This window comes from Centrocercus urophasianus, unplaced genomic scaffold (genome assembly GCF_019232065.1).
Source record: "Centrocercus urophasianus isolate 14NV4802_14NV808 unplaced genomic scaffold, USGS_Curo_1.0 seq_17, whole genome shotgun sequence".
Lineage (NCBI taxonomy): Eukaryota > Metazoa > Chordata > Aves > Galliformes > Phasianidae > Centrocercus > Centrocercus urophasianus.
In genome coordinates this window covers 19,583,004-19,594,932 of record NW_024884722.1, presented here as the reverse complement: position 1 = coordinate 19,594,932, position 11,929 = coordinate 19,583,004, and the positions used below count along the sequence as shown (strand labels likewise).

General features: G+C 42.6%; 1 protein-coding gene across 3 annotated transcripts in view; it reads right to left on the bottom strand.

The window, feature by feature from the left end:
• The window catches only part of ZSWIM8 (zinc finger SWIM-type containing 8), a 76,310-nt gene extending 64,661 nt beyond the window's left edge, over positions 1 to 11,649 (bottom strand). For all 3 annotated transcript variants that reach the window (XR_006168705.1, XM_042818005.1, XM_042818004.1), the window contains exon 1: positions 11,127 to 11,649. Coding sequence is in view for 2 of the 3 variants with exons in the window: in XM_042818005.1 (XP_042673939.1) it covers positions 11,127 to 11,304 (178 nt within the window). In the remaining variant the exon portion in view is untranslated. The remainder of the gene's footprint in view (positions 1 to 11,126) is intronic.
• Between the last annotated feature and the right edge of the window lie 280 nt (positions 11,650 to 11,929).

Here is an 11,929-nt window from a genome sequence, read left to right as displayed (position 1 = left end):
AGATGAAAATGTAAATCTCAAGAATAACAACGTGTCAAATACACAGTCAGGCAAACCTGAACGCATATTGGGATCTGTGAAAATTGAAGTCCTACAAATATAAGAAACAAGGCATGGATAGATTCCAGAAGGTCATACAATACTCAATATTCACGGCTTTAGCAAATTTTGCTGTGTTCCAAGGAAGAATCTGTCACATACATTGACAAGACGCCAGTAATAATGGATTGACTACAAGTAGGCATTGTTTCAGTGAACAGATCTAAAAAGAGTCCAGGTGGCAACTTGGCTAACTTTGCTTCAAGGCTACATCACTTCTTCCATTCTTTAACTCTGGGTAGGGACACATGCTCAAAGCAGCATCTTTACCAATCTTTAGCCTAACAAAAAAAAATGTAATTAAAAAAAAAAAAAAAAAAAAAAAAAAAAAAAAAAGTAAAATAAAGAATATAAAATGAGATTTTAAACGTTTTCAGACCTCCACTAATGCATTAATCCTGTTTACCACTATTTCAAGATGGCAAATAAAGGCCATCACCTACTTGTTTTTTCACCTCTCCAAACAAAAGAGGAAGCCAGAGTTGGCCCAAGCACTCACCAGCTCCACTGGTTCAACAAGTCACCTCTGAGTGTCTGAACTTGTGAGGAAGAAGTGCGACTGGATGCCTTCCTGTAAAGTTTCCCGCTGCTTGCAGAAAACAGGGCAATAATTCTTTTATCATGCTTTGCATCTATATTTCTGTAGAAAATATGGACTTGTTTTTTGTTTCTGACCTCCCTCTTTCACCTTCTCTAAGGCTGTTCTCCTGTATTGTAGCACCCAGCTTTATTCCCAAGAGCAGATGTGGTTTCTCCTGCAAACAGACTTTTTTCATCTTTCCCCTTTCTTATCCATTTATCCTTTCCCTTTCTTCTACATTCCAATCCTCATCTCATATGAAAAAGGAGCTCAAAAGCTACACTATTTGTCCCACAGCCGCAAACTAAACCTAACGGTCAAGAGGAAGACAAAAAAGCCAATGAAGCATCAAAAAATATCACTCATGTTCCCTACCTGCAGCAGCCAACTGAGGATGTTAAGAATTTGTTTGAATACACTACTCCTGCAGCCCTTCTGGGTCTCCTTCTGAGAAAAGGGAACCTCTTAATTTCCCCATTTTTTTCAGTACTGCCCATTTATCAACAGATTCTTATTTAAATACAGAAAAATCAGCACATACATTTGCCAATTGAATACACATCTTAACAGAATAAACGAGGTCAAATGTAGTTAAGTACCAACATTTTCTCCTTTCTTTTGTTTTTGTTGGAGTAAACTAGAAACACTAATAATGACTCATAATAGTAATGTTTGATTAAAACCAGACAGTTTTCACAGAGCCATTTATCTCAAAATACATAGCTCCACAAAACTGTAATGGGTATATCACAGCCTGACAAAGTTCTTTTGTTTCATTCTTTTAAGAAGATATTATGTTTCCAGCTGTATGGAAACAAATACATATGAATGAAATGTATTCAAAATAGCACTCTCTCTATAAGCTGCATCTTCAGCTGCTAAAGCACCAATAAAAGCATGGTCAAAGAAATCAGTTTCAATGTTTTCTGATGCTGAACAAGCAGGAGGTGGCACGAGCCTTGCCAGAATGTTACTGTCCTTGCATAGATGAAGCAACAGGGAAAAAAGAATGCATCAAAAAAACCACACAGATTCTAAGCAACATGAGAATCTACTTGTTGGTAACACTGTGTATACTCATGGCCCACGAGTACACAGCACCAGAGGAGGAAACTTAGAAAGGCTTGGACAGGTACACTCTTTGCTGTGTAAAAAGCCAGCTGGAGGGCTGGGCCACTGAGTGGTGGTGAATGGAGTAACATCTGGCTGGCAACCCGTCACAAGTGTTGTTCCCCAGGGGTTGGTATTGGGGCCTGATCTGTTCACTACCTTTACTGATGACCTGGACAAAGAAATTGAGCATACCCTCAGTAAGGGAGGAAGTGTTAACCTGCTTAAGGATAGGAAGGGCCAACAGAGGGATCTGGACAGGCTGGATTGCTGGGCTGAGGCCAATGGGATGAAATTCATCAAGACCAGGTGCTGGGTCCTGCACTTTGGCCACAACAACCCCAGGCAATGCTACAGGCTAGGGGCAGAGTGGCTGGAAGACTGCATGGAAGAAACAGACCTGAACATGTTGGTCAACACCTGGCTAAATATGAGCCAGCAGTATGCACAAATGGCTACGAAGGCCAACAGCATCCTAACTCATATCACAAATAGTGTTGGCAGCAGGAGCAGGGAAGTGATCATCCCTCTGAACTCAGCTCTGGCGAGGCTGCACCTCGAGTACTGTGTTCAGTTTTGAGTCTCTCACAAGAAAAACATTGAGGCCATGGAACGTGTTCAGAGAAGGGCAACGAAGTTGTGAAGGTTTTGGAGCACAAGCCTTATGGGGAGCAGCTGAGGGAGCTGGGATTGTTCAGTTTGCACAAGAGAAGGCTCAGAGCAGACCTTATCATTCTCTGCAACTCCTTGAAGGGGGGTTATGGGAAGGTGGGGGTCAGCCTCTTCCCCCGCATCGCTAATGATAGGACTAGAGGGAATGGCTTCAAGTTGTGCCAGAGAAGATTCAGGTTGGACACTGGGAAAAATGTCTTCTCTGAAAGAGTGTTCAGGCACTGGAATGAGTTGCCCAGGGAGGCGGTTGAGTTACCGTCCCTGAAGGTGTTCAAGAAATGTTTAGAAGTTGTGCTGAGGGACATAGTTTAGTGAGGAAATATTGGTGGCAGGTGGACGGTTGGACTGGATGATCTTGGAGGTCTTTTCTGACCTTAGTGATCCTACGAATAACATGTGTGGCATTTCAAAATTAGAACCAGCATCTTAAATATCTTGTACATTATGCATGGTTGCTCTCTAATCTTTAAAAATTTCTAACCTTTCTATATTATTGAGTTTAACATATCAATTTTACTTCTGCAGAGTTTGGAAAGGGGTCAAAAACGAGAAAGAGGGAGGAAAGAGCTTATGACAGATAATATGTATAAGAATAAAGTTGAAAAATCAACATCTAGCCATTATTCTATTTAAAAGTACTCTCACAACTGCTTTTCAGACTTACAGTTTGGATGGGGCCCTGGGCAACCTGATCTAGTGCCTGATTTAGTGGTTGGCAATCCTGCCCACAGCAGGGGGGTTGGAACTACATGATCTTTGGGGTCCCTTTCAACCCAAGACAACCTATGATTTTAGGTGACAGAAAAAAAGCTGTTCTCTATGAAATCACAACGAAATCTTAAAAGAGATGTTTGCACTTTAAAGAGCTAAATAATACACTGTTTTTGACTCTTCCACTATTTACTTAGAGATATAAAGCTCCAAACAGTATCAAAATTAATTACAGATATTTTAAACAGACAAATACTTACTCCGGAAGTTCATTAAAGTACATAAAACATCTTTTGAAGCTGTGCATTCCTTTCTTCCCCTGGAACAAAGTACTGTATAATAACTAGGACAGCAGACAATTAAGAGGAGATGGTTTCTGCTCCCAGTTTTGTAACTGGCATACCAGACATTGATCAAATCACTGATGTCCATTTCTGTTCCTTCAAAGCTACACTGCAGGGGCAGGGGGGCTGTTTGCTCACAAGACTGTCTGTGGTCCTTGATCTTTACTTTTTTATCGACTTCTTTATTATTTCTGGTTTGATATTTCTTGACATTTAACTCACTGTATTATCTTTTTCTCAACATACTAACATGAATTGTATCACTCTGTTATCATGGACTACCAAGAACTTGATACAGACAAGCAAAACACTCTCTTGTTCACTAAATTGAGACGCACACACCTTTCCCTTCAATTGTGCACTAATTTAAAAACATGTAGGGTCACCTTTGTCATACTCAGTAGCCAGGAAGGTCACTTCACCACTTAATAATCCTGGGCATCAAGACCAAGCAAAGATTCATAACCTACACTATGCAAGCAGCAGCTTTCTCAGTTGCTCAAAACCAACACCACTTGAGTACTTAGAACACTTATAGTCCCCCCCACCAACTTTTGTAAATAGATATAATTACTGAATTTACATTTGCTTAAAAATGAACTTTTCCACAGTTATTACACAAACACTGCAAGAAAGACATTGATTTGAGAACGTCCAGAGAGGGAACAAAAGGGCTGTTCACAAGATTCATTTGAAGTTACTTACACAACTTGTATGCAGAAGAACTTTTACTCAAGATATATTATATTAGGAAACAGACTCTCATAGCTCTGAACAGTTCAGTTCTCACTTCTTTTCTCATTGAAGCTGTGAGAAATAGAAAATGTTAAAAGGCTTAACTTCTTCTTTATATAGGTTATTATATGGCTTTATTGCTGTTCCTCAAAATGAACCAGAATTCCAAACTTTTAAACTTACATATTAAATCACATTTAACTGACAGCTCTTCAAACAGATGATGCTGCCATACAGTAGAAGCAATACCACTCCAGAGCACGAAGCTGACAATACCCCAGTGCAATATGCAAAGCTCCTGGACCACCTCTGCACACTGAACCTGTCTGCCTTCTGCAAACTTTAATCTTGACAACTGGCAAAGAATCACTAAAGATCAAATGAAGAGTCACGGAGATTCACCCACATTCAGGATGTTAATCTTCAAAAGGAGACCCAGAACAAAACAGATTCTAAAACTGAATAATCTGCCTGGAGATGAGAATAGATTTAAGCTCTAACTTACATTTTTTCTCCTATACTTTTACTTATTTCTATCATAAATAAATAAACACGTGTTCTCTTTTGCAGCAATGGGTTTCACCCCCCAGTGCCCCTGCTAGTGACCCCAGGCACACAGTGGGGGCACAGCTCCAGGCACAGCACTGTGCACTGCCTGCACATGTGTCTCCTGCTCACTCTTCCTGCTTACAATAACAAACCACATAGAGATTAAAATACCCGCTTTAAGTACTCAAAGAAGAAAACCATTTTTACAGTAAGCATTGAGAGAAGTGACACATGCAACACACTTACATGTGTTAAAACAAAGGACTGTTTTAGCAGTGTTATCCTGGGTAAAATAATCAATAAAAAGATATTTGCATTTAATTGTTAAGTTACACTTCTCTAGATAACTATAAATTTCAAACATGAAGTACAGCTCGAGGTGCTTTGTCTTCACTCTGTTTTCACCTCAGGAAAGAGCTACTTATCTACAGGTAAAATATATATAGATGGGTTTTATTTTTATCCTTTAGCAATGAAGAACAGGCCAAAGAAAAATAAGGGAAGAGGTTATAAAGAAATGGATGGGAAACAAAGGGAGAGCACAGTCCAGCAGCCAGGCTTAAACCTGCCTCCCTACCATTGCTTCACCAGAGGCAAGCATGCCCCAGAGAACAGCCCCACTGGCTTCAGTCCACCCAAAACACACACACTGATCGCAGGTCATTCAGAAACACAGGGATCTCTCAAGGGGGAAGGAAGGAGAAAAACACACAGAAAAAGCCACAGGAGCTAGGAAGGCCTCCCAGTACAAAGAGGAGACACTACAACATGGAAAGAACATGCAAGACTTCTTCAGAAGGGAAGAGAAGCCTATTTAAAGGAAGAGGTTAGAGGACAGCAGCAGAGTCAAAAATGGAGCGGCCATTTCCAATCATGGCAGTAAAAACGCATTTTTCCAGACAGCTTCCTGAAGGGGTTTCTCCAGTGCCACTCCTGAACAGAGGAACTTCACACATTCAGTTACCTCAAAAAGGCTCAGGAGCGCACAAAAGAAATGAGAAACATGTGAGAAGCATTCATCCCAAAAGGCAGAAGTATCACTGCATCGTGACACAACCTTCGGGTTTGGCAGAAACTTCCGGACAGCTTCTGAAATGTGCACCACAGCTCTGGAGCCCTGCATTTAATGATGCCCATCAGTCCTGACAGACCTGCTCTGACTTCTCTGCAGTGCCTTCAGCTCTACTGAATTGACTTTGCCTTTGCAGCTGGCAGAACCTCTGCACAACACTCAGCTTGCGGTTCAGCTGCTGCTGTGCAGTGAGACAACACTGCCAATCACTATGGATAATGGGATGCCGTACAAAAATAAGGGAAATCCACTTACTAGGGTGAGAAAATACAGAGAAACCTTTTTCCTACCAGCAGCTAAGCCTCCACTGTCACGTTATCTTTCCTCAGTGGACAGCTGAGCTCTGCTCATTTCATAAAGCATTTGCAATATCCTGTCACTAACATTCAGATTTTTAATTCCTATGAAGAACTCAATAGGCAGCTGGTACAATACTTCAGTACAATAGTTATTGTTTGGGGCTTTTTAACATTATCAGTGGACTTGTATATACTGTAAGGAGGTATTTAGGCTGAAAGAGATTACACTGTATCACACTAAGAAAAACCAAACAAGATGCATTACATCTGTATCTCCCAGAAATACAGACATAACCTCCCCCTTTCCCTACCAGAGGCACAAAAGCAGCAGAAAAAAAAAATAATAAATCAACTGCAGCTGTCCAATACACAGTAACAGCAAGAAAAGAGCAAACCACAATGTTCATTTCCAGCTTCCTCAGGCTCTGAGTGGGCACTCCATATGACACCAACACTCTCCTCCAAGAGCAGTCTAAAGAGCACACCATATAAATTCGAAAGAGATTACCTGTTTCTCTTCATGTCTGCTACTGCAATAACTCTTTGAGAAAGGGTTTAACTTTAATTTATTGAGTTCTAACTGGCAATCTTGAGGAAGAAGTGTTGCTCTCTAAGCCATTTATTGTTTGTCCTTATAAATTAATGAAAATCAGCCACCGTCACTTTACCTCAAAGACACAATTCAGACTTCTACCAGATTGCCTCCCTAAACCGATCACATCTCCACCTCAGGCTCTGTCTGCCCTCTGCCAATCATTCCCTCGCTACAGCTTGTACTTTGAGGCACTGTGCCCATTACTTAACATGGTGGGCATTCCTAACAGTTTGGAAGTATACAAACTTCTTTAGGTTGTATAATGAGAATATTTTCAGGAGATGACTGCCTGAATCATTCTTACTTTAGCCCAAGGCTTTTTTTTGGAGCACAGTACATAATGCTTGACGGAAGGAAACAAAAGATCAGGCTTTACGACCAGGTGCCTACTGAGTGTAATTTCAATGCAACTCACCATCACATTTTCTGTAGACGTGAATGAATAAATACAAGCCAAACAGAAAATATTGTGAACACACTATTTACCAACCCTACAGTATTTGCAGCAATTTTTTAAGTGTTTGGTAAACACCGATTCTTCAGAAGCTGTAAAAGACTAAGGGCGGGAAAACAGAGGCTCTGAGGAAGAAGCAAAGCCACAGTAGTGAGTTTGGAGATCTAAAGATAACTGATAACAAAACCCTTGGAGGTACACAGTAATGGAATGGCTTAGATTGGAAGGGACCTTAAAGATCACCCAGTTCCAACCTCTGGCCATGGACAGGGCTGCCCCCCACCAGAACAGCTGCCCAGGGTCCCATGCAGCCTGGCCTGGAGCACCTCCAGTGATGGGACATCACAGCTCACTGGGCAGCTGTGCCAGTGCCTCAGTCTGAGTAAAGAACTTCCTCCTAACATCTAACCTAAATCTCCCCTCTGCTAGTTTAAAGCCATTCCCCCCTGTCCCATCGCTATCAGACCGTGTAAAAAGTCCATCTCCCCTCCCCATTTATAACCTCCCTTCAAGTACAGGAAGGCCACAGAGAGGTCTCCCCAGAGCCTTCTCTTCTCCAAGCTTCTCTTCTCCAAACAAGTCCAGCTCCCCTAGCCACCAGGCTTACATCAATTGCCAGTGAAAAATGCAAGTACTCTAAAAGTGAGAAGGAAAATCAGAGAACCATACTGGCTCTAATAATGGATTCCAGGAAGCAAATGTCTATCTAGAAAATTGGAGAGAACGTGAAGAGGGTGCTTTCATTGGTAGAAATGCAAAACACTGGTGGAATGTAACTTGACTAGAAGAAAGTGAGTTGGAGCCATAAAACAACTTGAGGAAGCAGATGGTTCTGAAAACACCGCAAAGACATTGTTCTTCAAAACATCTACTCACAATGACTTGAGCAATGTCTGCCCATTACTTACTTCAGCAAGTACAACTGCATGTCTCATCAATGATGTATACAGGCAAATATCAGTTACAAGCATTATCTCATTCAAAAAAGAAAAAAAGATAGGTAAAAGCAAGTAATGAAGGCAGTCCATTATCCAAACAAGGCATTTCTAAAATAAAAGTTCAAAACGACTCTTGGTTTCCCCAGAATAGCCATGCTTTGCTGAAACTTCCTCTGGGATTTCAGCACAGGTGAATCAGTGGAAACCGACAAGAGCCAAAATCCAAGGGCATCCATAAAGGAGACGCAATGGGCTTCTCCTTCACACTATCAGTTCTACATTTGAAGAGAATACTCTTGTATAGAAAGTAACGTAAGAAGACTTGACCATAAACTCAGTGAAAATTAAATGAAAGAAAAAGAACCATATTAATGGTAATAATAAAAACACTTGAGCACAAAGCAAAAGCTGCAAAATTTAAAAAGCCTGCAAGTGGTGGGGATGGTGGTTTGTTCGTTTGTTTAAGAAGAGGAATCCCCAGCCAGCAGCACTTCCCTCAGTCTCAAGAGGATTCTCTTTCAATTAATTAATGACGAATTGGACTCTCACAGAGACAAACTCAAAACAAAAAGTTAGAAATCCTCTGTGTTACATAACCCATCTGACTGATCCCAAATCAAAACACAGCCTGAGCTGCCTGACTGGAGGAAAAAGCTCACAGAATGTAGTTCCTCTTGGCTTCCCTTCGCATTTTAAATCAAAGCACTCTGCATCTAACCTCATTTTTTGCTCATGTAGGAAGCTACATCACAGGCTACTACAAAATGGTAAACCGTGTCAATAAAAAAATACACAGGCTGAATTGAGAACTACCACACTTTAGAAGACTCAGTATGACTAACATGCCCAGGATTTGGCAAGTTCTCGATGTTGCTTTTTCTGACTACAAAAACAATGTCACAAAGAGGTGTTAAAAATAGTTAGATCTGCACAAGTTTCCTGAAATCCAAGCAGATTCCAGACAATGAAAGGTTCCAAGTCAGCCCAGGCTCACTGGCAACACACTGCATACAGAAAAGTACCTGCAAGAGCTCTGTGTCAACGGTATTATGCATGAATCTGTAGAGTGGATAAGTAATTATTTAGGCAACAAATCCATGCTCATGCACTTCTCAAGATATCCCCACGTTACAGCCAAAACTTTTTACAAAGGAATTAGATCTCTCTGCAGATAAAATCTAAAAATATGAATTAAGTACAAACAATGCCACCCTTGCCTCCACAGGCTGAGAGGTCTGCAGAACCTCGAACAGCAACATCACCATAGGTGTAAATTATTACAATTATCACAACAATCATGTCAGCTGTTCTGTTTCCCATGACAAGTGAGACACCAAAGATTTCAAAAATGCACAATCTACTGAACCGATTTTTCATTTTAATACGCAACAAGTGGATGCCAATAGAGAAGCAATTGCTGTTTGCTGTCCAATTTGGTCAAGAGAGCCAAAGGTACTGGGCTGGGCCCAGGAAAACACAAAATCACATACCAAAGCCCTGGAGATCATGCAACTAAAAACCAATCACCTGTTCAAGTACCAGTCTGACCGGCAGATCTCACACAAACCAGTTTTATACACCTCTGCTGAACTAGAGTCTTTCCACAGCAGCATGTTTTCAAAACCTCAGTTCCTTGCAAGCACATTACTAAGCACAAGACTTCAAGCAAAACATGAAGTTTACCGTGCCCAACCCTTAGTTCTGCATCTCCAGATTCACAGCTTCAGAAAGCTAATTCCAACACTATCCATCCTCTTTGCATAAAATAGGATGTTTCATAGGGAAAGCCACACATCCTGCCAGTATGACCAGGATACCAAAAGCCATCCAAGTTGGATGTGCATTCAGCATTTTTCTATCTTCTTCTTTTAATTAATTTCTTTTAAATGCCCATGCAATCCTTAGCTCTACACCTAATCAGTCAAGAGACGCAGACAGTTCCATATCTGGGACTAGGGACAGTTCACATACACTAAAAGTTTAAAAATTAAGCTGCTCTGAAAAGCCTGTGGTTAATGCAAAGTGTACTTTCTAGTCCCAACCTAGTGATAAGTGAATGTTTGTTCATAGCATAACACTGCCAGATTTTAGCACAACTCATTATTAATTGAACTCTCAGCATAAGGCCATCACTCAGAAGAGAACAAAACTTTACAGCTCAGTCAGGGAGGCAGTAACAAGGCAGCTATGGTCGCAAAGGGCAGTAGTAACAGGGAAAGCACTGACACCAGACTGAAAGAAACGAAAGGAGATGAAAGGAAGAGTAGGAAACACTCGTGCAACTTCTTAGCACTAACTCAGCAGCTATACAGTGATTTTAAAGATTTCTTTTTTTTCTTTAATTCCTAATGCCTTTTTCCTGTCTACTATTAGAAAGAACCAACTGTCTGAAGAAAGGAAATAAAGCAACTCTTCCGAAGCAGACACATGGTGGTTTGCTTGCCCCTCTGTCACAGTCACAAGGCCTTCTCGCTCTACTACTACAAAAGAATGTTTTCATTTTTTAATAGAAATAAGAGAAAATTACAGAGACAGGTAAGAAAAAGAGATTGTTCTATACAAACATGTGAAGTTGTATAGCAGTTATAAGAACCTTTATGATACCTCAGTCTAATTTAGTCAATGCAACTAGGACCCAATGTGAGTATAACTATTCCTGAACAAGTTTGTTCTTTGGTTCCCAAAGGCTACTTTCAGATTTCCAACAGCAAGTTCAGAAAACGTACTCAGAAAAGCAGCACTACGGTATGACTGAGATCACACAGGTGAGAACTCATCCAAAACTCTGCTTTGTGTTAACATCCCACATAAACTCTCATCTCAGCCTGCGGTCAGAGCTGCCCTCACAGCCATCCCACACTGCCTTCTGCTCACACCTTCAGCACCCTGTGGCTCTCCTCACCCCCAGCACCTCATACCCCTGCCACCACGTGTCCTCAGCACACCCGAGGATGCCAGGCGATCTCACCTTTCATTTTGACAGTGGGAGAATTGGGTCCGGCCGATTGCTTCCGCCATCCTCTCCAGTTCTGGCAAAGGCTCTCTGCCTCTGAGATGAAGGAACAAAGGGAGTCCTCCTCAAAGTGATCGGAGTCCTCGAAGGAGAACCTCTCCCCGTCCTCCCACTCCGCAAACATGAGTTCCATCACATCCAACAGGCGACACGGGGAAAAAAGAAGAAAGAAGGAAGCACAACTGCTCGCTTTAACAGGTGGATGGACCGGAGGGTTCCTGGAGTACTTAAAATGTCAGTTCCGTTCAGGTCCCCGTGTTACAGTACCAGGAAGAACAGAGCAAACGCTACCTTGAAGCGGGAGAAGCAGAAAACCAACGCAAACTACAGGGTGGCTTATAAAAATCCCAGAAAACGAGTTCTTAAAAAAAGTTTAAAAAATGTTTATGCCCACAAAGTGTGTCCGACCCCGAGGGGCGGCCGCTACGCGGACAGGCGCTTCCAGCCCGGGCAGGTGCGCGTCTGTCACAGCCCGGCGCTCCCGACGCCAGCAGCCCCACGTTCGGACCCGCAGCGGCCGCGCACCGGCCGGAGCTCCCTGCGCTGGTGCTTGTCTCACTCTCAGGGAAAAGCCCCGCCGGGACCGGGCCTCCCCCCGCCCGCGGCACCGCAGGAACGCCCCCGGGGGGCGGTGAGCCCGAGCGCCGACGGAAGGAGGGGGCTCGGCGGAGCCGGGGCGTCCGCGGCGGGGGCAGCGCGACCTCCCGGCGGCTCGTCACCGGCGCGGGCGGGCGGCGGGCGGCGGCTCCGGCCTCATG